Here is a 26,240-nt window from a genome sequence, read left to right on the forward strand (position 1 = left end):
TTTCTCCCAGCAGAGGGACATTGCAGGGGACAGGGTCCCCGTTTGCCTTTGCTCTCTGTCTAGCCCAGCCCAGGGTGCCTAGACCTGGGGTGTCTGAGCGCCGTGGCCCTGCGTGGAGCTGCCATTCACCTGCCCCTCATTGGGTCTCAGCTTTCGTTTACTCCAGCATTTTTTCTCTCCATCAGCAGCAGCATCCCAAACCCGTTGAGCTTGCCTCCTGTCCCCTCAAGGGAGCGTGAAAATCACCTGCAGCTCGGCTCTCGAAGCATTCAGTCCCTCCAGGATGCAGGGGTTCCCTCCTTCTCCATCGTCATCCACCGTCATCCCAAGAGGCCCAGGGGAGAGGAATCTCCATAGATTCCATAGAGCTACAGCTCACTTCATCGGATGCATCCTGATGAAGTGAGCTGTATCTCACGAAAGCTCGTGCTCAAATAAATTGGTTGGTCTCTAAGGTGCCACAAATCCTCCTTTTCTTATTGCATTTTTCAAAGGCTAAACAACCCCCGAAACCTGCTCTGATCAAGCCAGATAAGAGCTTGTCTACACTGCGAAGTTGTCGACAACACTTTTGTCTTTCACGGGTGCTTTATAAAGCCCCCCACCCCCCGGGGTGAAAGACAAAAGTTTTGCCGACGCCAGTGCCCACAAAGCTAAGGCCGCTCGCGGGGCTGGACGTGTGTGTCCACACAGGCTTGCTGCTGAAAGCTGCAGGGTGCAGACAAAGCCCTCCGTTACTGTCACCTGATTTTTGCCCGTCCCAGTAAGATTGGAGACTTCCGTAGCTTTCGGAAAGATGAGACTTGGGGACTTCAAGCTCTGGGTCTGTGGAGGCTGTTTTCCTCTCACCCTTCCTAGCACACGATCCTCCCCGGGATCTAAGAGGGGAGATTAGACCCAGGTCCGGCGCAGGGGTCGCGGATGGTCAGACACTAAACCACAGCAACAATAACATGGCTGCTCCATCGTCAGCAGGATCCAAACCTGTGTCGGCAGACCCGAACGGATTTTTTAACAGGGAGGCCTGACCACTTGGCCACAAGCACCCCTGACGCCCAGTTTTCTCACCACGCGGCAGTTGTGGTTTTTGGGGAAGTTACTTCTAGCCATTGGTCTCAGAGTAGCAGCCGTGTTCGTCGGTATCCGCAAAAAGGACAGGAGGACTTGTGGCACCTTAGAGACGAACCCATTTATCTGAGCATCAGCTTTCGTGAGCTACAGCTCGCTTCATCGGATGGCATGCAGTGGAAATGAATTATGCTCAGATAAATTGGCTAGTCTCTAAGGTGCCACAAGGACTCCTTTCCTTTCTAGCCATTGATATTCCCAGCTGCCTTGCAGCATCACTCTGTCTATTAGTGGCATTGGTCCTGCTTTGAGCAGGGGGTTGGAGTAGATACCTCCTGAGGTCTCTTCCAACCCTGATCTTCTAGGATTCTATGAAGAATAAGAATTCTTGGCATGCAAAGTTCCCTTCTGTCTGGAGCATGACTAGAGGGTGTTGGGGGTTAGTGATGTCGCCGTAGATAGTTGTCAATTCTCCAACTTGGGCGTTCAGACAGTCCCTTTCCCAGCCATATCTCCAGCACATCAGGGATGTCAAATGCAAGGGCCAGGCTTTCCTTTGGAACTGGGATTGCCACCCTGGAGTAAAGTCACCCTCTTCTTTCATCCCATATGTTCCATGAAATAACAGCAGCGAAAGAAAGAAAGAAAGAAAGAAAGAAAGAAAGAAAGAAAGAAAGAAAGAACATCATGATTCCACTTTCAGGGCAGAAGGTAGCCATGTCCCATCTGTTATTTGCATTGTAGGAGAGAAATTTTCAGTGGAATTTAATGCCCTTGGTCAGAGAAGTGACACAGAGAGATTTTTGCTATTCAGTGACTTGTGCAAAGAAAATTGTTTCTGTCTGAAATTGAGGAGGAGGGAAATGAAAGAGCCACACGGTGGCACCGTAATTTAAGGAACGAGCGTAAAGGCCTCAGAACGGCTCCCTGGGGAACTGAATTACTCCATTCACCTGGGACTAAAGAGACACTGGGTTCTTCCAAGGAGACACTGGGAAATCGTGACATTGAGTCAGACCTGGGGGGGGGGCGGTCCGGCTTCTTTCTCTCTCTGCAACAAAGTGACCTTGATTCCCAGGAAGGGAGAAAAGGCCTGGGGCTGCCGTGAGCGGCATGCTGGGGTCCCCTGGGTAGGGTGATCACATCTCAGGGTTTTCTGGACATTGCCTCTCTCTTGAGCCCCTGTCCGGGTGGATTTTTCAAAGAAGAGCCAATGTCTGGATTGCCACGAAGGAGATGCTGCAGCTCAGAAAGAGCCCTGATTGGTCCAGGTCCCGATGGGCCTCCCCCTGCATCCGCAGCTGATTGGTCCATTCCCCTGCACCTGCGGCTGCCAGATCCCACCTGTCCAGGCCCTGCTCCTAGCCCTGTGGAGGGGGGGTCCTGCAGGGGGTCACTGACTAGGGGCTGTCACGGCATCCTCTCCTTGCACCAGCCCCCCGGACACCGCCAGCAGCCCCAGCGCCCTGACCTGCCTCCCCGCTGTGGTTCGCCCTCTTTGCTCTTAAGTGTGATCAGGGGGAAAGAATCATTTATTTGCTGTTCTCAGTTGTGTATTTTTCTTGTGTCAGGCTTTTTTTGAAAAAGCTCTGTCTAGTTAATGGCACGTTTGGTTAATTGCTCAGCTGGCTTGCTGGCGGGTGAGTCTGGAGGAGGAAGAGTTTGCCTAGATTCCAACTGAAGATTTCTCCAAGCAAGGGGAAACTGGGAGGGAAGAGGTTGCTTTTGGCTCAGCAGACTGTATAGATTGGGTGATCAAAGACTCAAGCTGAGAGTCGCGTGACCTCTGCCTCAGGTGTGGGGGAACTCTGAGTTTCTTCTTGCCGTGTTCCTGTGGGGACAGGCCTGTTTAGATGGGCGTTTTCTGTATAACGGTGACGATAACGTAGGTGGATTATAAAGTAGCCATGTGATGTCGTAGAAATTACATTGCAGTTATTTATTATTCATGTTTCTTGATTGTAAGTTTTTATAAAGTTGGCACTTAAGAATTAAGTTTTGTTCTTTTGGGGACTGGAATGTGGGGAGGTTGGCTCCGTGCAATCCTGGCTGAAAATCCTTAGAGACTAAATTCTGGGTCTCGCGGTGTTTTTCTATGGCTATGACATAAACTCTAGCTCACTCAAAGGTGACACTGGCTCAGAGCTGATCCTCAGGAGGGTCTGAGTTAGTGTCAAAATCATGGCTTTCCAATCAGGGACTCATGCCCCAGTCCCGCACGTGGCAGGTGGGGACAGTCACTGCTATATTCAGGAGGTAGGAACTGGCAGCTGCCCCTGCACAGGGATGTCGGGGTACAGCCTGGCAGCTTCTCAGGCAGATGAGCCAGAGAAAAGACCCAGGGAAAAATTCCTTCCCAACCCCAAATATGATGATCAGTGAGACCCTGAGCCTGTGAGCAAGACCCACCAGCCAGACACTTGGGAAAGAAGTCTCTGTAGTAACTCAGAGCCCTCCCCACCCAGTGTCCCATCCATGGCCACTGGGGATATTTGCTGTTAGCCATCGCAGATCAGCCACATGCCATTGTAGGCCGTCCCATCCTACCATCCCCTCTATCAACTTGTCCAGCTCAGCCTTGAACCCAGTTAGGCTTTTTGCCCCCACTGCTCCCCTTGCAAGGCTAGAAGGAACTTCCCTCCTCTGATGGTTAGAAACCTTCATCTAATTTCAAGGCTAAACCAGCTGATGGCCCAGTTTACGTCCATGTGTTCTCACCTCCACACTGGTGCTTAACTTTTGTTTATGTCGTTATTATTGTAGCATTAAAAGAATCAGCAGTGGCAAAAACGGATCCAAAACTTTATCATTCTGTTCCCCCCCCCGCCAGCCTGCGGGAGCATAGTACAAACACCTCACACAGCCAGAATGACAACGCTGTGTCGTAGGAAGAGAGCGTGTAGACATAAGCCCTTGTACCAGAGGCCTGAAGCCTGGGCTAAAGTAGTGGTCAAAGCTTTACTGATATAAAGCAAAAAGAAGCTGTGAGCAAAAGGCAGGAGCTGCTCACGGACTCGGGCAAGAACAGGGCTGATATTGCAAAAATTCACATCCCTAAGAAGCGCTGGGCACAGAGTGCTCACGCAAACACATCCCGATGTCAGGGATGGTACGAAACCATGCCGCGAGGGTAACAGGAACACACTGACCCCTCCTCAAAGATAAGGCCAGGGCGACAGTACGTAATAGAAGTGTGTTGATTGAACCAAAGTGTACAAGGTGATGGGTGATAACTAGCCACGTCGGGGGGCAGTAACTAATTATGTCAGAGGGGCCAGTACGTAACTTGTGTGTGTCGGGGTATAAAGATGTATCTCAGAGGGAATGTCTTTGTCTAGACTAGGGAGGAACGGAAAGTCCTGCCATTCACTGAGCTAGTCCATTGTTACGGGCTTACATGTCTTAGTGGTCCGGTAGGGTCTGCGGGATACTAGTACTGTGCTTTGTTGACAATAAACATGGCCTGGTGCCTTCGTTCCTTAATGGATCTTGTGGTCATTGGGCGGTTTGCTGGCTGTCTGCGCAGAGCTGGGGCAGGACACAGGGGGAACACAAAGAGAACACACACACACACAGCCGAACATCTAATTAAACGGGTGACCCCGACGTGACATCTACCCACACACTGAAGGACAAGGAGATACAGACGCATGTTCCCACAGTTTCTGACTTTCTCATATTTAAAAATTTTATTAAAGCTAATGTTAAAGAAATGATCTAATGCCTAGGTTGAGAGATGACTATCTGTACAGCTGGGTATAGCGCTTAGATTATCCACAAATATACCGTTAGTTTTTAAAAGTCGGATGATACATAGAGTACATACTCAGTAATAACCCAAATTTAGGTGAATAGATTTAACAATACAGTTTAGCTACTAGAATCCGAATACTTGGGTACATCACTCATGAAAAGTTGTACAGAGATTTGGTTGTGGAAAGCAAGCTATACCAATGAGTGGAGATTGTCCCTCAGTAACTGAGGAAAATACGATCCAGGAGGAAAGTATTTGTTACTTTCCTGACTGTGCTTCAAATCGGCACCATCCCTCCTGGCATTGCCGATGTCCGGTAATGTGTTCTAGGTAGACATGTCCTTTGACCATTTGATGGCATCCGACACCAGGAGTTGCCGCATCAGCTGAGCGTAGCGTTGGCCGATTCCGCATCCTCTCAGCGGGGACCTGCTCGTTTCTGGGGTCCCCTGCGCCCAAGGTGCCGACGATCAGTGCGTGTCCCTGGACCTGGTAACCCCTAGCTCTCAGGGTGCTGGCCAGAGGGGCGTCTCTCTCCCCCTTTCGAGCTCCGGCACCATGGACGGCTGGGGTCCTGTTCTCAAACAGCACGGCGACGTCCACCGTGACGACCTTCTTCCGGCCCTCGTTGGGGATGACGATGTCCGGTCGCAGCTGGCTGTCGGTGCCGGGGACGGCGGAGTTCACGGCGACCTTCCCCATGGATGGCGGGAGGGCTCTGGCCGGGCGATCGGGGGTGGCATTGCGTCGCAGCTGCTAGGCTCTTTGGGGGTCGCGTCTCGTTGGCGTAGCCGCACGTCCCGCATCGCTTGTCCCGATTCCCATGGCCGCTGGCTCCGTTCAGCGGGATGCAGTTGAGCCTCCAGCCGGCACACCGGGGGAAGCTGCCCCCGGGGAGGAGGTGGTTGCCGTTGTCCCACGTGCATGGCATCTCGAAGGCCTTGCCCTGGTCTGGCTTTGTTACACAAGGGGGATTCCTACAGGTCACTGCCCCCTGTGTGTTTAATGACCTGCTGGGATGAGGGCCAGGAATCCTCTGATAATGTGATTATCACACAGTGTGACTGACATTAAACCAATTCCAGAGAAGGACAAAATGCATCCCTGCATTGGCCGGGAATCGAACCCGGGTCAACTGCTTGGAAGGCAGCTATGCTCACCACTATACCACCAATGCCTCTGGGGGGGGCATGACCCTCCTAGGTGCCCCTGGTGCGAGCAAAAGGACTCATTGCCACCCGGCAGGCTGGGCGAGCAAGTGGCAGCCTGTCAGCTCGGAGCCCAGACAGGTTCCCAGACCCAGAGAGCTGGAGGGTGTGCGGGCCTCGTGCCATAGCACCGTGCGGCCATTCATGGCCTCAGCACTGGGGCCAGGCACTAAACCCCAAACCCCACATGTGCCGCAGGTCCAGTTGCAGCTGGGAAGCCAGGGTTTGCTCCCGGGCAGCTCAGCGTCTATGTCCAGCCCAGGGTGCGATTTGTACCGCTAAACAAGGTCAGGCGTGACAAAGCCCCGGCTGGGATGATTCAGTCGGGGATCGGTCCTGCTTGGAGCAGGGGGTTGGACTAGATGACCTCCTGAGGTCCCTTCCCACCCTGATAGTCTATGATTCTATGAACACAGAAAGGTTTGTCCTTATGGCTACTTCCCAAGAGTTTGTTTCTTTAGTAATCGATCTATCCCCCCCCCGGCCATCAAGAACAACTGATTTAATGCACAGTAACTTAAAGTTTCTATTATGCTGGTGTCTGGCTGTGAAATTTATTGTTTTTTGTCCCAGCCCATTCAAAGACTAAACGACTGCACAAGGGGTCCTTAATTTCAGATTCTACAAAGCTGAGATGCAGACACGGTCTATTGTACAGCTGGTGAAGTGACAGGGACACACTCCCGCCAGGGCTGGTTCTGGCTTAACTGGTTCTGACTTTCCGATCCAAGAGAACGAGTTCATGTAGGACCTATGGACAGCCGCCCTGTCAGCGCATCACCCGACAGGTGTGTCACAAAACACAGCCCTTCCCCTCTGGAAGAGAAACACTCCCTGAGGTCACCGCCTCCCTTCACTCTCCGTGGGGCTGTTTGCCTGGGGGACCTGGCTCTCTCTGGGAGGCCCATGGTGATTCTTACAAGAGCCGTTGGGGGGCAGGAGTTTTCCCCATGGAAATCTCTTCACTTCTTTCTCAGGACCACCTTCTTGGGCCTGGCTTTAGCCTGGCTCTCTCATGACTTGGTTTTAGGTGGGATGTTGACCACCTTCTGGGTTTGGCAGCTTAGACCCTTTGGGGTCTTTTCTCTGCCATTTTGGTCCCTGCTGCAGCCACCACTTTCTTAGGGCTATTCCTGGCCCGGGGCATGGTGGCCTTTCTGGGGATCCTGGCAGCTCTGAGCAGCTTCCTGGTGGCTATTTCCCTGCTCAGAGCCACTGGCTTCTTCTCATGCCTTGTCCTGGGGGCCCAGCTGCTGCTGGATGAATGTGAAGGAGCCAGGGTGCTGGTGACTTTAGCCTGCACCAAGCTGCACCAATCAGACTCCTAGCCCCAACCGGACGTGGGTCTTGTTTTTCTGCCCCTGGAGAACGAGGACCTGCCAGTGCGCATCATGTTATACCTTTGTTCAATCGGCGAAAACACAAACTAGAGCCACAGGGGACTGGAATTGATTTCAGCGGCTGGACAGGTTTGCTAAGTTTTGATACATTTGCATAGGAAAATGTTACGTGTTTAAATTCATTTCAAGCACCCCCCATTCAGTGGAATTCCTGGAGATACTGGAGGTGGCCATGAAAATGTGTTTCCATTAAAAAAATCAACCACTGCCCAGGGAGCACCTGGATTTGAACCAGGGGCCTCTTGATCTGCAGTCAAATGCTCTACCACTGAGCTATACTCCCTGTGATTAAAGAGTGTTGGAGCAAGTTTCCTGAGGATTATGAAGGACTCAAAGAGCTCCTCTTACGTTCCCAGCCATGGGTGGTTTAAAAATGGGGTTTCATTAAATTTTATAGATGCACGTAAAAAACCACACCTCGCACAATCCCCACCCCTGCTCGGTCTCACCGGACCACAACTACTGCTTACCTGGGACCACACCCTGCTCCCCAGCTCTGGGCAATTTAACCTCTCCAGCATTCTCCAAACCCTCAAAGGGCATATTTAAATAGAACCCATTAATCCCCATGGTGTGACTCCAGTAACTGCCAGACAATGCCATTCTGACCCGAGCTCCCGCAAACTAGCCCGTACGGCAGAGCGGGGGCCGTGATGCTCAGGGGTCCCTTTTTTTTATATTTTGCAAACTTGGGGTTCAGGGGGACAATTCTCGTCTCCCATCCGTGGCCAGTGCCGAGCTGAGCTTTATGCTTATGTGAGCGGGGAAACGCTCCCGCTATTGTAGGGAACTTTTCCCGGCCTATACACGACCCCGGTGAAGTGGGCTAGCGGGAGGATCTGAGTCTCTTCCACTCTCCTGCGTGGCAGAGTCCTCGCAACCCCAGCAAGGCTGGGTCCAGGATTCCCGGGGAGCTCGACCCCCAGTCTCGTCATGGGCACTTAGGGCAGGGGCTGGGGTGTCCCCACTCCGGGGTGCTCTCTCTGCACTGGATGCTTCCCTGACCCACTGATCGTTACATACAGTTCAGACAAGCATACTTTATTAAACAGCAACCAATGTTAAAAAATAAGGACAAAATGGGAAAGGGGAAAGGAAAACGCCCCAACCCCACTCTGTGACGTGGGGACATCACAGCCAGCGTCTCTAGAAAACATCAGGGAAGTTCACAGTCTGTTCCTCACATGTCCCAGACCTCCTGTCCAGGCCCTAGCCCTGCCGCGGGTCGGACCCTTGCTCGGGCCGTGGCCACACGCCCTCAGGCTCTAGGTGGCAGGACCCTTCTTCCCAGCATCGGCCCCCATGTCGGGGTTACGACCCCCCTCGCCCCCACGTCCGGCCTGCAAGGCCTCTTGACTGGGGGCGTCCCCTGCGCTGGGCCCGTTCGAAGCAACCAGAAGGTGTCGAGGTGGCCGTGGGACTCTCGGGGTAAAATTTTCAGGACTCTGCGATGCAGCAGGTCAGGCCAGACGTTCCCAGCGATCTCGTCTGCCTTTGAAATCGGTGACGGAACACAAAATATGGGGGTAAACGAATCCTCAGCAGCGGCTTCCCCCGCTCCTGGGGGCAACCGGGGAAGGGGGCTGTTTAGGAAGGACAGCTGAAGGATGCGCTCCCCGGATGGTTATGCACCGAGATGGCCGCCGGCCGCCTGGCTCTCGAGATGGTTGAGCAGTGCATTGGCATCCTTGGGAGAAATGGGTTTGAATCGGGGTCACAGTGGGGAGGGGAGAGGTGTGTGCGTGTGGCGGGGCGGTGGGGGGGAGGCGCGGAGTCCTGGAGAGAGCAGTGGCAATAAAGACATTTGGGGAAAGTCTGTCGAATCCAGGGAAAGTGGAGTGGCATTCGGAGGGAGGGCCGGCTCCACACCAGCAAGGATCGTGTGTAAACTGGGTGGGATTCCCGCACCGATCCTGAGCCCCCAAACCTCCCCTCTCCTATGACCCCATCCCCCACCTCCGCTTACTCCCCATCTCTGGCTCATTTTTCGTCCCTCCCTTCCTGACCCCGCCAGCCCAGACGCACCCAGGGGACACCCGGCAGGGGGCCCGCGCTCGATCCCCCCGACACCCCTCCCGAGTTGTGCCCCCGGAGCAGACCCCGGCAGGCGCAGTCATGAACTAGGTCCGATCTCGCTTTCTAACAACCAGGGACAGGTTCCCTGGGGCCCCCGGCGCAGAGAGTCACTTTCCTGCCCCGCCCCGGCATGTCCCCAGGTCCCTCTCGGTTACCCGCAGTCTCCGTCCCGGGGGCTGCCTGGGGAGACCGGCCCCAGCTGGAGAAAGTTTAGGGTTGCCAACTTGCCCCGCCCCTTCCCCAAGGCCCCGCCCCCACTCCCGCCATCACTGGCTCTCCCCCACCCTCACTCACCCGGCTGGGGCAGGGAGTTGGGATGCAGACGGGGGTGGGGGCTCCGGGGTGGGGCCAGGGATGAGGGGTATGGGGTGGAGGAGGGGGCTCTGGGCTGGGACAAGGGGTGGGGGTCTGGGCTGGGGCCAGGAATGAGGGGTTCGGGGTGTAGGAGGGGGCTCCAGACAGGGGGTGGGGGTGCAGGCTCCTGGAGGGGGTTTGGGGTTCAGGAGGGGGCTCCAGGCTGGGGCAGGGGGTGGGGGTGCAGGCTCCTGGTGGGAGTTCGGGGTGTAGGAGGGGGCTCAGGGCTGGGGCAGGGGGTGGAGGGTCTGGGCTGGAAAGTGGGCTCTGGGGTGGGGCCAGGGATGAGGGGTTTGGGGTGTAGGAGGGGGCTCAGAGCTGGAAAGTGGGCTCTGGGGTGGGGCCAGAAATGAGGGGTTCAGGGTGCAGGAGGGGGCTCTGGGAAGGGGGTGGGGGTCTGGGGTGGGGAGTGGGCTCTGGGGTGGGGCCAGGGATGAGGGGTTTGGGGTGCAGGAGGGGGCTCCGGGCCGGGGGTGGGGGTGCAGGCTCCAGGAGGGGGTTTGGGGTTCAGGAGGGGGCTCTGGGCTGGGACAGGGGATGGGGGTGCAGGCTCCAGGAGGGGGTTTGGGGTGCAGGAGGGGGGCTCAGGGCTGGGGCAGGGGTGAGGGTCTGGGCTGGGGAGTGGGCTCTGGGGTGGGGCCAGGGATGAGGGGTTTGGGGTGCAGGAGGGGGCTCCGGGCCGGAGCAGGGGGTGGGGGTGCAGGCTCCAGGAGGGGGTTTGGGTTGCAGGAGGAGGGCTCTGAGCTGGGGCAGGGGTGGGGGTCTGGGCTGGGGAGTGGGCTCTGGGTTGGGGCCAGGGATGAGGGGTTTGGGGTGCAGGAGGGGGCTCAGGGCTGGAAAGTGGGCTCTGGGGTGGGGCCAGAAAGGAGGGGTTCAGGGTGCAGGAGGGGGGCTCTGGGAAGGGGGTGGGGGTCTGGGCTGGGGAGTGGGCTCTGGGTTGGGGCCAGGGATGAGGGGTTTGGGGTGCAGGAGGGGGCTCCGGGCCGGGGCAGGGGGTGGGGGTGCAGGCTCCAGGAGGGGGTTTGGGGTGCAGGAGGGGGGCTCTGAGCTGGGGCAGGGGTGGGGGTCTGGGCTGGGGAGTGGGCTCTGGGTTGGGGCCAGGGATGAGGGGTTTGGGGTGCAGGAGGGGGCTCTGGGCTGGGGCAGGGGTGCAGGCTCCCAGAGGGGGTTCGGGGTGCAGGAGGGGGCTCCGAGCCGGCGCAGGGGGTGGGGGTGTGGGACGGGGTGAGGGGTGCAGGCTCTGGGTGGAGCTTACCTCCGGCGGCTCCCGGGAAGTGGCCGGTGTCATATGAAAACCGCTGTAGAGACCGGTGTCGGTCTGTAAAGTCTCGATCATAATTTGCCCCTTAGGGTGCACGGAGCACGCTCAGTAACATCTGCTGAAGCCACTGCCCTTCCCCCTGCCCTTCCCCGGCAGCAGATTCTGCAGCGTTACAGGGGTGAGGAGGGAGCCAAGGGGGCAAATCGGAGCAGGGGGGTGGCCAGGATCTGAGCAGGGGGGAGGAAATTGACTGGCCGTGGCTGGCGGGGGGGGGGGGGGTCAAGCAACTGGAGGCAGGGTTAGGAGAGGGGCTAAATCAGGGATGGGGGTGGAGGAGCAGGGGTTAAGCCCAGGGGTGAGGCTCTGCCAGAGGGTAAAACCCTGGCCCAGGCAGGGGCAGAGGGGGTAACGGTTACCCCAGGGGCCTGAGACACTTGTGTTTGCAAAAATAGGGCGAGGGGATTTTTTTATTTCCCCTCCCGCAGACAGCACCTCTCAGCATGGGCCTCCCAGGGCATCCCAGTGGCTGGTCACGGCAGCTCCTCCGTCTGATGTGACCTGCGGGGGGGCTGCGGGTTTAGCATCTGAAGAAGTCGGCGGGGGGGGGGTTTTTTACCCACGAAAGCTTATGCCCAAATAAATCCGTTAGTTTTTAAGGTGCCACCGGACTCCTTTCAGAGCAGCAGCCGTGTTAGTCTGGATCCACAAAAGGAACAGGAGTCCTTGTGGCACCTTAGAGACTAACAAATTTATTCGAGCATAAGCTTTTGCGAGCTAAAACCCACTTCATCAGATGCATGCAGTGGAAAATACAGGGGGGAGATTTATATACACAGAGAACATGAAACAATGCGTGTTACCATACACACTGTAGCGAGAGTGATCAGGTAAGGTGAAAAGAAAAGGAGTCCTTGTGGCACCTTAGAGACTAACAAATTTATTGGAGCATAAGCTTTCGCAAGCTAAAACCCACTTCATCAGATGCATTCAGTGGAAAATACAGGGGGGAGATTTCATGTAAACCATAGAGACTAACAAATTTATTCGAGCATAAGCTTTCACTAGCTAAAACCCACTTCATCAGATGCATTCAGTGGAAAATACGGGGGGGAGATTTCATGTAAACCGTAGAGACTAACAAATTTATTCGAGCATAAGCTTTCGCAAGCTAAAACCCACTTCATCAGATGCATTCAGTGGAAAATACAGGGGGGAGATTTCATGTAAACCGTAGAGACTAACAAATTTATTCGAGCATAAGCTTTCACTAGCTAAAACCCACTTCATCAGATGCATTCAGTGGAAAATACAGGGGGGAGATTTCATGTAAACCGTAGAGACTAACAAATTTATTTGAGCATAAGCTTTCGCGAGCTAAAACCCACTTCATCGGATGCATTCAGTGGAAAATACAGGGGGGAGATTTCATGTAAACCGTAGAGACTAACAAATTTATTGGAGCATAAGCTTTCGCGAGCTAAAACCCACTTCATCAGATGCATTCAGTGGAAAATACAGGGGGGAGATTTCATGTAAACCGTAGAGACTAACAAATTTATTCGAGCATAAGCTTTCGCGAGCTAAAACCCACTCCATCGGACGCATGCCGTGGAAAATACAGGGGGGAGATTTCATGTTCTCTGTGTATATAAAATCTCCCCCCCTGTATTTTCCACTCCATGCATCTGATGAAGTGGGTTTTAGCTTAATGCTCAAATACATTTGTTCGTCTCTAAGGTGCCAGGAGGCCGGTTCTTCCTGCTGGACTCCTTGTAGCTTTCGCCCTAAGTGAGATCTCTCTCCTGCCACCCGGCAAACACCGTGCGGGGCTCGTAGCCATGAATGGACTTGGCATTTATCCCGGTCTCCGCTCTCCTGTGTCCAGTTTTGCTTCTCACGGTGATGCCTCACTTGGCATTTTTCTTTCTCGCTTTTTCCTCTCGTCTCTTCGGAGCTGGACCATTTCCAGCCTGCCTGAGTCGGTCTCCAAACCTGGTTTCCATCCAGCCCCCCCCGGGGCGACTTCGCCTCTTTTAGCCACCCCGGATTTTCACCCCGCCCCGGCAGGGGCAGGGCCAGGCCCGGGCAGGAGCCGCCTCTTCCTCCCGGGAGCCCTTCGTGCGTCCGCGGCGGCGGGGCCATGGCCGGGGCCGGGGGCCGCGCGGTGGGTCCGGGCGGGGACACGCGTGGGGCGGACACGCGGGGCGCGGGAGCGAGGGGATGGGGGCCGCCGGGGGAGGGTGGATCTGGGGGTCAGAGCCGTGGCGGGGGGGGGCTGGATCTGGGGGTCGTGGGGCTGCTGGGGGTTGGGAGTAGTTTGGAGCTGGGGGTTTGGGGGTGTCAGTGGGGGGGGTAGAGCTGGGGGTTTTGGGGGGTGTCAGTGAGGGACAGAGCTGGGGGTTTGGGGGGTGTCAGTGGGGGGCAGAGCTGGGGATAGGGGGTTGTCAGTGGGGGGCAGAACTGGGGGTTGGGGGGTGTCAGTGGGGGACAGAGCTGGGGGTTTTGGGGGGTGTCAGTGAGGGACAGAGCTGGGGGTTTGGGGGGTGTCAGTGAGGGACAGAGCTGGGGGTTTGGGGGGTGTCAGTGGGGGGCAGAGCTGGGGATAGGGGGTTGTCAGTGGGGGGCAGAACTGGGGGTTGGGGGGTGTCAGTGGGGGACAGAGCTGGGGGTTTTGGGGGGTGTAAGTGGGGGCAGAGCTGGGGTTTTGGGGGGTGTCAGTGGGGGGCAGAGCTGGGGGTTTTGGGGGGTGTCAGTGGGGGGACAGAGCTGGGGGTTGGGGGGTGTCAGTGGGGGGCAGAGCTGGGGATAGGGGGTTGTCAGTGGGGGGCAGAACTGGGGGTTGGGGGGTGTCAGTGGGGGACAGAGCTGGGGGTTTTGGGGGGTGTAAGTGGGGGCAGAGCTGGGGTTTTGGGGGGTGTCAGTGGGGGGCAGAGCTGGGGGTTTTGGGGGGTGTCAGTGGGGGGACAGAGCTGGGGGTTGGGGGGTGTCAGTGGGGGGCAGAGCTGGGGATAGGGGGTTGTCAGTGGGGGGCAGAACTGGGGGCTGGGGGGTGTCAGTGGGGGGCAGAGCTGGGGGTTTTGGGGGATGTCAGTGGGGCGCAGAGCTGGGGGTTGGGGGTGTCAGTGGAGGGACAGAGCTGGGGGTTGGGAGGTGTCAGTGGGGGGGACAGAGTTGGGGTGGGGTCCATGTTCTGATCCGGCACTGATGCTAATATTGAGGGCTTTGAGTGGGGCCGGGGGCCAGTTCGCAGGGAGGAAGTTGGGGCCAGTGTCTGAAGTTTGTTGCTTGGGAGGTGGGTGGGTGCAGGGGGCATGGGGAGCTGCGGGGGGCGGGGGGAGCCGGGCTGCACCCCGTCACCTCTCCCAGGGGCCCTGTGTTTTCTCTGGGAAACCTGCTCCCCGTTTCAGCAGCCCCTCAGAGCTTCCTGGCTGAGGCTGAATGAGGAGAAAAGCCCCAGGGACTCTCCTCGGGCGTCTGCAGGGCAGGACGGGCCCTCAAATCCGGCCGTTGTGAGGCCGTTTGCAGCGGTTTGTAACCCCCCCCCCCCGCTTCTTCCAGGAGCCCCCCCGAGAGCGTCGGGCCCCTCTGGGAAAAGAGAGAGAAGCCGCCGAAGCCAAGGAGCCGCGGCAAAGCCAGGAGCTGCTGGTAGGTGCCCAGGGCCCAGGTTCGCCAGGGATCCCGGTGCCCCGAGTGACGGCGAATGCAGGGCCCGGCCTGCCAGCCTCATCCAGGGACCCGTCCCCACCGGAGCCCAGGGTCCGACACGGGGGGTGGCATGGTGCCCGTGGGGTGCGGGAGGCCGCTGGGCAGGAGCGGGTCAGTCTGTGTGAGCCCCGAGCCCCTGCCCACGGGCTGTCTGCGTGTCAGACAGTGACCGGGGAGCCTTTCCCGCACCTGGGGGGATGGGGAGGAAATGCGGGCTGCAGAGATGGAGGGTTTGGCCCAGGGCAATTGGATGAGGTTTTGGGGAGAACAGTCCCCCCCCATGAGCGATGTACAGCTCACCCCTGCCCTGATCCGTCCCCCCTTGCTGGGGTAAATAACCTTCCCGTCCCCCAGCGCAAGAGATCCCGCGCTCTGGGAAATAACTCCCCCACCCGCCGGGAGGGGCATTTGTGGGTCTCCCCCGGTACCCACCCGCCCTCTCCCTGTGGCTGCAGAGCCGGACGGCAGCCGAGAGGCAGAAGATGGTCTGGGAGTGGCGGGAGCTGCGAGGGTTTCTGGCGGAGCAGGAGCAGCGGCTGCTGTCCCGGCTGGAAGAGCTCGAGAGAGCCGTTGTCCAGAGAAGGGATGCGGGCGCCTGCCGAGGGTCCCGGGAGATTTCCCTGCTCGGGGAGCGGGGAGGAGAGAAGGGGCAGCTGCTGAGCCCACCCCTGCAGGTCAGGCTGTCGTTGCAATGACCACACGCAGCGTTCCTGTAGGAGCGTCTCCGCCCCAGGCCCCAAAGCACTTAACAAAGGGGGGACAGGGGCATTGTCCCTATGGGAGAAAGGGGGAAAGTGAGGCACAGGGCGGGGCAGAGCCCTGACCAAGGTCACGCAGTAAATGCCCTGCCAATGTCTAACTGCATTTGGGCTGGAGGGTGATGTCCCCTCCCTGCCATGCCGAGGCCCCGAGCCAGGCCTAAGGCCCCTCGCCACCCCAGGTGAACGGGTTTAATGGGGCCAGGGGGCTTGCGGGGCTCTCAGCCCGAGTGGGACTTTCACTCTCAAGGCGGAGAAATATTTTCTTCCTGTAAAGTGCCTCCCTGATGGCGACGTCCCAGCAGGGATTCCCGGGGGGCAGCAGCTGCTCTCTGAACGTGAACCCCAGTGTCTGAAATGCCCCGAACGCCAGAGACGCCAACGGTGGCCCCTCTGCCTGGGACACGCCCCCCGTGACTGTCTCTTCTCTCGCTCCCTCTCCAGGGTGCCGGGAGCAGCGGGAGCAGGTGAGTCCCCGGCTCCATTTCACGCCCCCCTCATGCTCAGTTACGCTGGGAAACGGCACAAAATCCGGAGCTTCCCCCTCCCCTGCAGCCGGCTTGGTGCCTGGGATCAGGTCTCCCCTCGTGCCTGTTACTCCCTGACAGCTCCTGAGGTCCCACCAGGGCTGTCGGACCCATGGGCCGGACCCGGCCCGTCTGGCGTATTTCTGTGGCCGTCTCAGGTATTCCCGGTGTGGAGAATCTCCGCTTTCCATTTTAGCGTAAGTTTCTAGGCCTCGTGGTTGGGGAGAGCCCCTCCCGCGTGCAGCCGGGGAGGCTGTTGTCTTTCTGGGTCTGCCAGCGGCCGGAAGCCATGGCTCAGACGGGTGTGAACTCCTCCGTTCGTCTCGCTGGAGCGTCAGCTGAAACGAGGACACTTTCCTGTCAGCCGGCCTTGGCGGGTCGCCGCTGGAACGGGGAGTGGAGCCCTGGAGGGGTGGGAACGGGGAGTTTCTGTAGGGCGGGGAGAGCAAAGGAGAGACATGAAGGCAATGGAGAGAGAGAAATGAGGGTGGAAGGAAGGGGAAAGCAGGAGCCCTGGCAAGCGCGGGATGGGGCTACTTTCCCACGGCGCGATACTGAGTGTGACCATACAGGACTTGCTGAATACAGGTAACGAAAAGGTTATTTCCTCTCCGAAGGGCAGACTCCCCCGTCGGTGTCTGTGCCTGGGTGTCCCGCGGAGAGCAGTGAGGGTCCTGCCCTGAACGGAGCCGTGCACACAGTCTGCAATCGACGCCCGGGCCCGCTGACCGCCCCAGGGCGTCGAATACGGCCCCCCTGCCAAACGAGGTGCAGGGTTACAGCTTCCGTGGAAGGGCTCTGGGCTTTCGGCATTCAAGGGCCCAGGCTCATTCCCTGCGAAGCATCTGTCTGGGGCCACAGTGCGATTGTGGGACACGCCCACCCTTTGGTCCCTGTCTCCTTCCTTTCCTGGTAACCCAGTGCCGGAGCCCCTTGTTCCTGGAGTAACCCAGCGGACGGGGGTGGCTCTGCACCTCACAGAACCAGTGTCCCAGAGGAAGCTCCTGAGCCCGTCTCCATTCCTCGTGTCCCATCTCTGTGGAGAGCCCAGGGCTGAGGGCAGGTGACTCGCTAGAACAGTGCCCATCTCGGGCTACGAAGCTCAGATCCAGGTTTGCTGGAGTTTGGGGGTTGCTGGGCTCCGGGTTTGGGGATCCGGGCCCATTTCTCACCCCTCCCTCTTTCCCCGGCAGGGAGGACGGGGCGTTTCGGGAGCCGGAGCCGGGGTTTGGGGAGCTGGAGAGGAGGCTCAGCGATTTCTCTCTGACAAGTGCCGTCCTGCAGCAGGTCCTGCGGGGATTCAAAGGTGAGTGGGAGTCTGGGGGTGGCGTCTCCTCTGGTTAGAGTGACCCCGGCCCTGGGGAGGAGTCGGGGACTCTCGGGATGTCACTGACCCCGGGCTCCATCTCGCAGCCCCAGCTCCGCGAGTCGCCCTTCCCCATGGGAGTCGCCCTGTGGGGCTGGCTCTGTCCGCAGCGGCTGCGTTGTGGGCCTCGGTCTGTGTCCCCGTCCCGTAGTTTAAAGCGGTTCCATTAATAACCAATGGGGATTTCTCTATGAACGCGAGGGACTGAATCCTCACCTCTCCCGTCCTCTCCTTCCCCTAGAGACGCTGCGACGGGAGCTGGGGAGCGACGCAGGTACGTGTCCGTCTCTGACGGGCCGGGGGGAGATTTCACACCAATAACCATGTTCGCGACAGGGCATCACGGCCTCCAGCCCCCATGTGCCCCTGGAAAGGGTGGAACGACGTGACGCCGGGTGAGCCCCGGGACTGGTTCGCTCCTGCTGTGCGTCCGATGGGGATTCAGAGCGAATCCGGAGCTCAGGGGGGTGGTTCCCTTTGGGAAGAGGAACAACGCCCGGCGTGGTGTGAGAGACGGTGAGACACGAACAAAAGCTCCAGACCCTGAAGAGCCTGAGCGCTTTAATGAGCGACTGAACGTGGGGACAGCAGAGTCGCGGGTGGAGCCCAGCCCTCCCCTGAATAGACCCTGGCCCTGAAGGAGAGATGGGGCTGGTCTCCCGTGTACAGACTGGCTGGAAAGGGGAGGAGAGCCCTAGATTGTCTTTGGGATCATTGTGAATGAGACGGGAGCTGCTCGAGTGCGTGTCCGTGCGTCTCACACTTTTCACATTGGTGGCCCCTTATTTGAAGTCAGGTTTTTTTGCGGGGGGGGGGGGTGGCGGGGGGATCCCCTTACATTGACTGTGAAAGGAAGAATAAAATGAGTCCCAAGGCTGAGTCTCTGTAACGTGGGTGGGTGTTTCAAGAGTAGGGGACCTTGAAGGATAAAAGTGGCAGACTGAGACTTTGCTTTCAGGGGTTAGAATCATAGAATCACAGAATATCAGGGTTGGAAGGGACCTCAGAAGGTCATCTAGTCCAACCCCCTGCTCGAAGCAGGACCAATTCCCAGTTAAATCATCCCAGCCAGGGCTTTGTCAAGCCTGACCTTAAAAACTTCTAGGGAAGGAGATTCCACCACCTCCCTAGGTAACGCATTCCAGTGTTTCACCACCCTCTTAGTGAAAAAGTTTTTCCTAATATCCAATCTAAACCTCCCCCACTGCAACTTGAGACCATTACTCCTCGTTCTGTCCTCTGCTACCATTGAGAACAGTCTAGAGCCATCCTCTTTGGAACCCCCTTTCAGGTAGTTGAAAGCAGCTATCAAATCCCCCCTCATTCTTCTCTTCTGCAGGCTAAACAATCCCAGTTCCCTCAGCCTCTCTTCATAAGTCATGTGTTCCAGTCCCCTCATCATTTTTGTTGCCCTTCGCTGGACTCTCTCCAATTTATCCACATCCTTCTTGTCGTGTGGGGCCCAAAACTGGACACAGTACTCCAGATGAGGCCTCACCAATGTCGAATAGAGGGGAACGATCACGTCCCTCGATCTGCTCGCTATGCCCCTACTTATACATCCCAAAATGCCATTGGCCTTCTTGGCAACAAGGGCACACTGCTGAGTCATATCCAGCTTCTCGTCCACTGTCACCCCTAGGTCCTTTTCCGCAGAACTGCTGCCGAGCCATTCGGTCCCTAGTCTGTAGCGGTGCATTGGGTTCTTCCGTCCTAAGTGCAGGACCCTGCACTTATCCTTATTGAACCTCATCAGATTTCTTTTGGCCCAATCCTCCAATTTGTCTAGGTCCTTCTGTATCCTATCCCTGCCCTCCAGCGTATCTACCTCTCCTCCCAGTTTAGTATCATCCGCAAATTTGCTGAGAGTGCAATCCACACCATCCTCCAGATCATTTATGAAGATATTGAACAAAACCGGCCCCAGGACCGACCCCTGGGGCACTCCACTTGACACCGGCTGCCAACTAGACATGGAGCCATTGATCACTATCAATGTTCTCAGACTTCATGGCACCGTGACCCCCTTCTGATAACAAAAATGACTACACGACCCCCAGGTGGGGGGACCGAAGCCTGAGCCCCATTGCCCCGGGTGGGGCCTGTAACCTGAGCCCTGCCGCCCAGGGCTGAAGTCCCCCGGTTTCGGCTACAGCCCTGGGCCGTGGGGCTCGGGCTTGGGCCGTGGGGCTCGGGCTTTAGCCCTGGATCCCAGCGAGTCTAAGCCAGCCCTGGTGACCCCATTAAAAGGGGGTCAGACCCACTTTGGGGTCCCAACCCGCAGTTTGAGAACCGATGCTTTAGCTCATAACAAAAGTGATAATATCTCACGGCCCATCTTGTTGCCTGTCGTGAGTCACCTGGGGAAGCAAACCGCCGCTTGAGAACCGTCAGACGAGACCTTTCATTTTCTGAAGGGGAAGAGGGCATTACTTTGTATATGGGCCTGTTGTGAATGAATAGTTAGTTAGCTGCTATGCCAGGTGCGGACTGAGCCAAGGAACGATTCGTTCCCGTAAACCCCCAGTTCAGAAATCTTTCCGGCTTCAGAATCCAGCGCACAGCTGTTCCCGAGTCCCCCTGTCCCTGCCGTGTCTGGGTCACAACCAGAGACTGAAACCCCTCCGGTGCTCTGTGGAGATGAGGACGAAGCCCAAAGATTGGATCCAAAATGGCAATAGCACCGGTAGGACAGCAAAGGCCTCCAAGAATAGACAGTAACGAAGTCCCCAGCCAGAGGGAGGGGAGAGAGAAACAGAGGAGAAGCGAGGGAGAAGGCAGGTCACAAGCTCCCAGACCCGCTCGGCTCCACTTCCTGTCTCCGCTCTGGACAGATTTTATCCAGCGCCCAGCTCCCGGCCTGCCGGGGAGCGTGCTGCCCTCGGGGACCATGTCGGGCCCTGAAGGGTCTCCGTGGGGCTAGCCCTGGTGGGAAGGGCCGGGTCCGCGCCGCAGTAAGGCGACGTCGGGGCCCTGCAAGGTGGAGCGCCTAGAATGTCTCTCCGCGGGGAACGAGCCTGCGGGAGGTGCTGTGAGCGTCACTAAAGCTGGTCTCTCCAATCCCCCCCCCCCACCCCGACAGGCTGCGGAACGACCTCCCCCTTTGCCTCCGGACCGGCCCAGCCTCCCAGGGGACGGGGAAGAGCAACGGCTGCCGGGGAGCTGGCTCAGGTAGGGATTATCGGGGGCGTTGCTGGTGGGTTCCCTCTGCACTGAGAGGGGCAGGAAACCCAGAGGAGGGGGGAGCTTCTGGGGAGTTTCGTCCGGAGGTGGGAGGGGGGCAGGAAATCCACAGGGAGGAGGAAAGGAGGGGGACAGGGTGTGACAGACCTGCGGGGACTGGTTTAACCTGGGGCTTAGGTTCGAGGAACAGTCGGGAGAGGAAACGGCCCGACTGATGGGACAGGAAACACCCCCTCGGACAGGGCTGGCGAAATTACCAGCCTGCAGCTGGAAGCCACTGGCCAGAGGCTGCTGGGAGATATGAAGGGGTCACGCACCAGTGGGGCTTGGCCCCATCCCCTCACACCCAGCTGCTGGCAATGAGGCGGGTGTTTGGATTCCCACCAGGGAGCTGTCCCTGGGCACTCCATGTCCTGTACCAGCCTATGAGGCATGAGACTATCCTGTCCCATGCAGAGAGAGGGGAGGGACCAGGGCTCTCTCTTTCTCCCTGTGACGGGATCCCCGGGGTGCAGCCTGGGACCCCTATGCCCCCTTAACTCTCTAAGACCCTTTCTTGAGCAATGCAAAGTTATTAACTGGTTCCCCCACTTCATCAGTGGAAAGTGGATACACACTGGCCTTTGCAAACCTGAGCAGATTCACCACACGCGTCAGGCAAACTCCCTGCTAAAGATAAATCGTAAAGCAAGTGTATCGATTACAAAAGAGAGTTTTTAAGTGATAGTCAAAAATATAAAATAAAATATAAGCACACAGTGTAAACCTTAACCCTTATCACACTCGACAGTATTTACATCAAGCAATGTTCTCGCCCCACTGGATCTTACAGTCCCTAATACACACGTTTGTCTCCTAAACCTGGGCCAATCTCCCCTGTTGAAATCATCAGTCTTGTGAGCGTCCTTGTTACTTGCAGCGTAGGTGGCGGGAGGAGAAAGGGACAAACATGGGGCCCCTGTGTTCTGTTTTCTACCCTGAGTCCATGTGCTTGGAGACCACAAGTCCAGGCATGTCTGGGGGGCACTGCTGAGTCCCCAGGGGAGGCAATTCCCCGGTGTGTCTCCTGTCAGTGAGTCATTGAATTGTAACCCCTCTGCTGGACAGTGGCTGGTGATGTCTGCTCCGCGCGTGTTTTAGTGACAGCCATACAATGCACTTCTCATAACTTAATATGCATGAACGAGACACATATTTAGACGGAACAGTGGGTTTCAGCAGATCGTAACCTTTCCCACGACACCTCACACGGCCTGCTTTATATGCAATATCACCATTATCTACACAAATGAGGAATATGGGGGTTACAGGGCTGTCCCCTGTGGCACAGAGTGTCACACTCCCCTCATCCTGATGCCTCCTCTGAGGGGGGTGCAGACGGGACTCTGCTGACTGGGTGCCTCCCAGAGCTTCCATGTGATTGGTCCTGCGCTCCTGCGAATTGTGGGGTTGTGACTGGGGCAGCAGGTCCTGAGTGGGGGGCTCTTTCTCTTACAGGAGCCGGTGGCCTTCGAGGAGGTGGTTGTGTATTTCGCCAGGGAAGAGTGGGCTCTGCTGGACCCCGCTCAGCGAGACCTGTACTGGGACATCATGCAGGAGAACTATGAGAATGTGACCTCGCTGGGTAAGGGTTCCCGTCCCCTCCCTTCTTAGAAAAGGAAGTGAAGAGCGAAGGTTTAGAATCACAGAAGATCAGGGTTGGAAGGGACCTCAGGAGGTGTCTAGTCCCACCCCCTGCTCAGAGCAGGGCCAATCCCCAATTTTTGCCCCACACCCCTAAATGGCCCCCCTCCAGGATTGAACTCACAACCCTGGGTTTAGCAGGCCCATGCTGAAACCACTGAGCTATCCCTCCCCCCATAATGCAGCCTTAACTCTGCCCTGTTTCAGCATCACCCCGACATGCCAATGACACGCACAGTAGCCCTCTGCCCTCCCCTGCTAGAGAACGCTTTGGGAACAGGACAAAGTCGAAGGTCTTCTCTTGGCTAAGGCAAAACTTGGGTTCAGGTCTGGCATAAAGAACAGAAGCTGCCCTCCAGCACCGAGCCCGCTGCATCCAAACCGGCCCAGATTTGCAAAACGTTTCCACCCCTTTATCCCCCTCCGTCCCCCAAGGACTACTCCCTCCACCCTCCGAGTACAGCTACACCTGGCCCAGTGCTCACAGCCGGAGGGCGTGCGGAGAAATGCTGGCATTCCTGTCTGTGAAACACCACACAAACAACGGCAGGTTCTCTTAGTCCTTCCTCATAGACATTATTGATTCATAGATTAAAAGGCCAGGAGGGACTATTAGGTCATCTAATCAGACCCTCCTGGACAACAGGCCGTAGAATTTCATCCAGTTACTGCGGTACTGAGCTGAATACCTGGTATTGGACTAAATCCTTCTCCAGAAAGGCATCCAGTCTTGACTTGAAGACTTCAGGGGATGGAGAACCCTCCGCTTCCCTAAATAGTTTGTTTACCTTTGCCTGACCTGTTCCCAGTGGCGACTGCCAGCTCCAGGGCTAGGGGCTTGGGGCAAAGTTAAGATAGTGTCGCGGAGGTGTTGTGGGCTTCAGCTCTTCATTTCCTGGTTTTCAGAGGTGGGTTTAGCCACTGTCCGTGTGGTGAAAGGCATGAGGCAGCTGTTGCGTGTCTGAGTTAATGACTCAAGATTGTTGAAATAACCGGCTCAGCTGGAATTATGTAATCTAAGATCATCAGTCAGAGATTAGTACAGCAGTATACAGCGTACAGACAGAAATAGGTCCATTACCACCCTTTGTTGTCAGACTAAGAGCTGGATCTGTGTCGCCCCGGCATCCGGAGGGGACGTGCAGTGTTCATTCCCTCAACCCGGTTCCCATATCAGTATCCTTATAGAGGGTTTCAGACAAAGGAAACCTTGTTGCCAAGAATATTCTCCCAGAAACATACGTTGTGGTGTCATTTCTGTACATTCTCAGTTTACCTGATTTATGTGTGAAGGCATGATCATTTACAGCCGGGAGAACTAACAATTCTTCAAGATAACCTCTCTCAGTGGGTCCTCCTTAACCCCACAATTATTCTTCCCTGTTGATTTCCCAAGCCTACATCAGCTGTTGTAACAATCATCCCTTATTCGTTTCCCAAGTCTATACGTGCTTAAGTCAGCATTATAGACATATGTTAAGGAGGTGGTTTCCATGAACATCTGGAGTCGTAGAGACATGAAGGCTCCCAAGATTGTTGAAGTATGTAAGTGAATCAGATCTAGAGAAAGAAAGAACAATAAGCGTTTATATTTACTAACCGGTACTTAACAGACACCCCCTTGTCGCTATTGTTAACTAACCAGAGCAACACTAAACTATTTAGTTATTTGTTTCTTTGAGGCTATAGCTAAGGTGCTCATGTGAGATTTATACTGCTTGAGTACTCTGCATAATTGACAAAATAAAATCAATAAAGAAACCTAACACTACTTCCATAATAACTAGCCTTAAATGTAACTCCTCTCCATGTATGAGAAATAAGTAGATTAAAATCTCCATCAGGTACTAGATCTTCTAAAGACTTTTCTGCCGCATGCATGTCCGTGCTGATTTGGACAACATGTGTATCCGTTCAGTTTAACAATGATTTGAGGTTTGCGGTTAATGGAGGAATATGTAGGTTAAAAACTAGTATATGACTTGCAATATCTTCTTGATGCTTAGGCTTTCTTTGGCTGATTCTTTCTGACAAAGTGGGACAGGCATAGTTACAGTTTGACCACTTACGCTTTGCCCATGAGGCACAAAGAGCCACATCACATCGAAGGTCTTTGTAGTGGGTCCCTACAAATGGTCCCTCTCCATCCAGCTCAGTGGGAGACCGCTCTGCCTCACTGCGTCTCTGGGGCACCGCCCCCTATCCAGGAGTAGGGCTTAGGCAGGACAGCACAATTAAGGAGCCCCAGCCCTCAGGTGGGGCAGACAAACAGCCTTAAGGCTCAGGCCCTGGGGCAGGGCAGAGCAAATGACAGACCGTCTGATGTCCGGGTTCTGGCGGGTGGCAGACAAACACGAGCCTTTTGGCCTAAGGGGAAGAGGCTGCCACCCCAGGGGTTGGGTTGGCAGCAGGCGTAGGGGGACCTGGGCCCACCCGACTCCACCGGGTCCCAGCCCAGGGCCCTAAGAGTGGTGGGGTGGGTCAGCAGGGATCCAGCCAAAACACGCTGACTTGTGCGCAGAGAGCAACACAACCGGACTGTAGGCTGGGGACGTCTCCTCCCTTCCCTGGCCCGGGCCCAACTTTTATACTTCCTGTCCTGCCTCGTGACTGCCAGTCTCTGCCCCCTCGGGCCCAAAGAGCGGTCCCTCCCCCTCCGGCTCGATGGGAGGCCTCTGCAGCTCACCACAGTCACCGTATCAAAATGTTTTATGATTAGTTGCCTGCCGTACTGTTCTTCCACATTATCGGCCACCTTCACAGTAGGAAGTCCCCGCTTCGTGAGTTTCACTGGTCAGGAGACAACAGCGGCAAGCTTGTCTGGCTCGCTGGTCTGTGTAGGGCCTCCATGGCCACAGGCAGGCATTGCAACACCAAAAACATCACCCCTGCAGACACATGGATACCCGCTGACAGAGCAACAAGCTAGAGCCGGTGTTCCCCATGTTTGAGTTGCTGGGTGAAACACGAGGAGCTGCGGTAAATCCAGTCGCTCCTTGTAGATTTCTTCTTCTGTGTAACCTACTGGAGGGGCAGGGGTTAATTTGTTGAAGACAGCTGTATTTGGGGCTAATATTGGTAAAGATTCTGTAAAAGAAATGTGCAGAGACTCTCTCATTGAACAAGATTTATATAACACGGGCCCTGATTAGGGTGGAGTCTCACTGATCCCCAAACTTCTAATACAGAAGCTCTTTACAGAAGTTCCCTTTATACACGGTGGGCAATAATTTAACCAAATGCCCATCTTCAGCAAGATTAGGTATCCGTCCATTTTCAGTATCCCTTAAAGCAGTGGTTCCCAGACTTGTTCCACCTTCCCGCTTGTTCAGGGAAAGCCCCTGGCGGGCCGGGCCGGTTTGTTTCCCTGCCGCGCCCGCAGGTTCGGCCGATCGCGGCTCCCGTTGGCCGCGGTTCGCTTTCCAAATCCGCTCTGTTCTGCATTGACAAGCCTGATCCAGACAAACCCAAAATAGAACCAACAATTCCATCTAACTCTTGGGGACACCTGGTTCAAAAAATACCAGGTTGCGAGGCAAATGTCTGTCTGATACGTTGCTAATGTATCTATTACTGCAGTAAGACACAACTTTTTGTTCCCTTTGCACAACCGACCACGTTCCAGTGAGACAGGTTTAACGCGACAGGTGTGCGTGCAAAGTGGATATTCTTAAGCAAGGTCCCAGGTATTGAAGTAGCAGGTGAACCACTGGGTGATCCAGGTTCCGCCTTCAGGGCATCTTAAAGGCGACGAACGGGGGTCCCAGCTTCTGCTGGGAATGTCCTCCATGTGTGCAGTGTGGTAGTTAGAGGTTCTTCTAATATGCGGGTTACCGCTCCCTGAGGTGACGGTGATCAGCAGAGTGGCTCTTCCCATGCTGTATCACGTTCTGGAGG

At 56.2% G+C, this 26,240-nt stretch overlaps 1 protein-coding gene and 2 non-coding genes across 4 annotated transcripts in view; 1 reads left to right on the top strand and 2 right to left on the bottom strand.

Moving 5' to 3' along the window:
• Positions 1–5,927: 5,927 nt before the first annotated feature.
• On the bottom strand, positions 5,928–5,999 carry TRNAG-UCC (transfer RNA glycine (anticodon UCC)). Its single transcript has one exon. It is a non-coding gene; the product is annotated as a tRNA-Gly (tRNA).
• A 1,642-nt stretch (positions 6,000–7,641) lies between these two features.
• On the bottom strand, positions 7,642–7,713 carry TRNAC-GCA (transfer RNA cysteine (anticodon GCA)). Its single transcript has one exon. It is a non-coding gene; the product is annotated as a tRNA-Cys (tRNA).
• A 5,544-nt stretch (positions 7,714–13,257) lies between these two features.
• The window catches only part of LOC140904192 (uncharacterized), a 29,439-nt gene continuing 16,456 nt past the window's right edge, over positions 13,258–26,240 (top strand). For both annotated transcript variants that reach the window (XM_078850915.1, XM_078850916.1), the window contains exons 1-8: positions 13,258–13,285; positions 14,680–14,766; positions 15,282–15,500; positions 16,029–16,051; positions 17,305–17,417; positions 17,719–17,751; positions 20,560–20,648; positions 22,158–22,284. In XM_078850915.1, coding sequence (XP_078707041.1) covers positions 13,262–13,285; positions 14,680–14,766; positions 15,282–15,500; positions 16,029–16,051; positions 17,305–17,417; positions 17,719–17,751; positions 20,560–20,648; positions 22,158–22,284 — 715 coding nt within the window. In that variant the 5' untranslated portion in view covers positions 13,258–13,261. The remainder of the gene's footprint in view (positions 13,286–14,679; positions 14,767–15,281; positions 15,501–16,028; positions 16,052–17,304; positions 17,418–17,718; positions 17,752–20,559; positions 20,649–22,157; positions 22,285–26,240) is intronic.

The sequence above is a fragment of the Lepidochelys kempii genome, chromosome 28 (assembly GCF_965140285.1).
Source record: "Lepidochelys kempii isolate rLepKem1 chromosome 28, rLepKem1.hap1, whole genome shotgun sequence".
Lineage (NCBI taxonomy): Eukaryota > Metazoa > Chordata > Testudines > Cheloniidae > Lepidochelys > Lepidochelys kempii.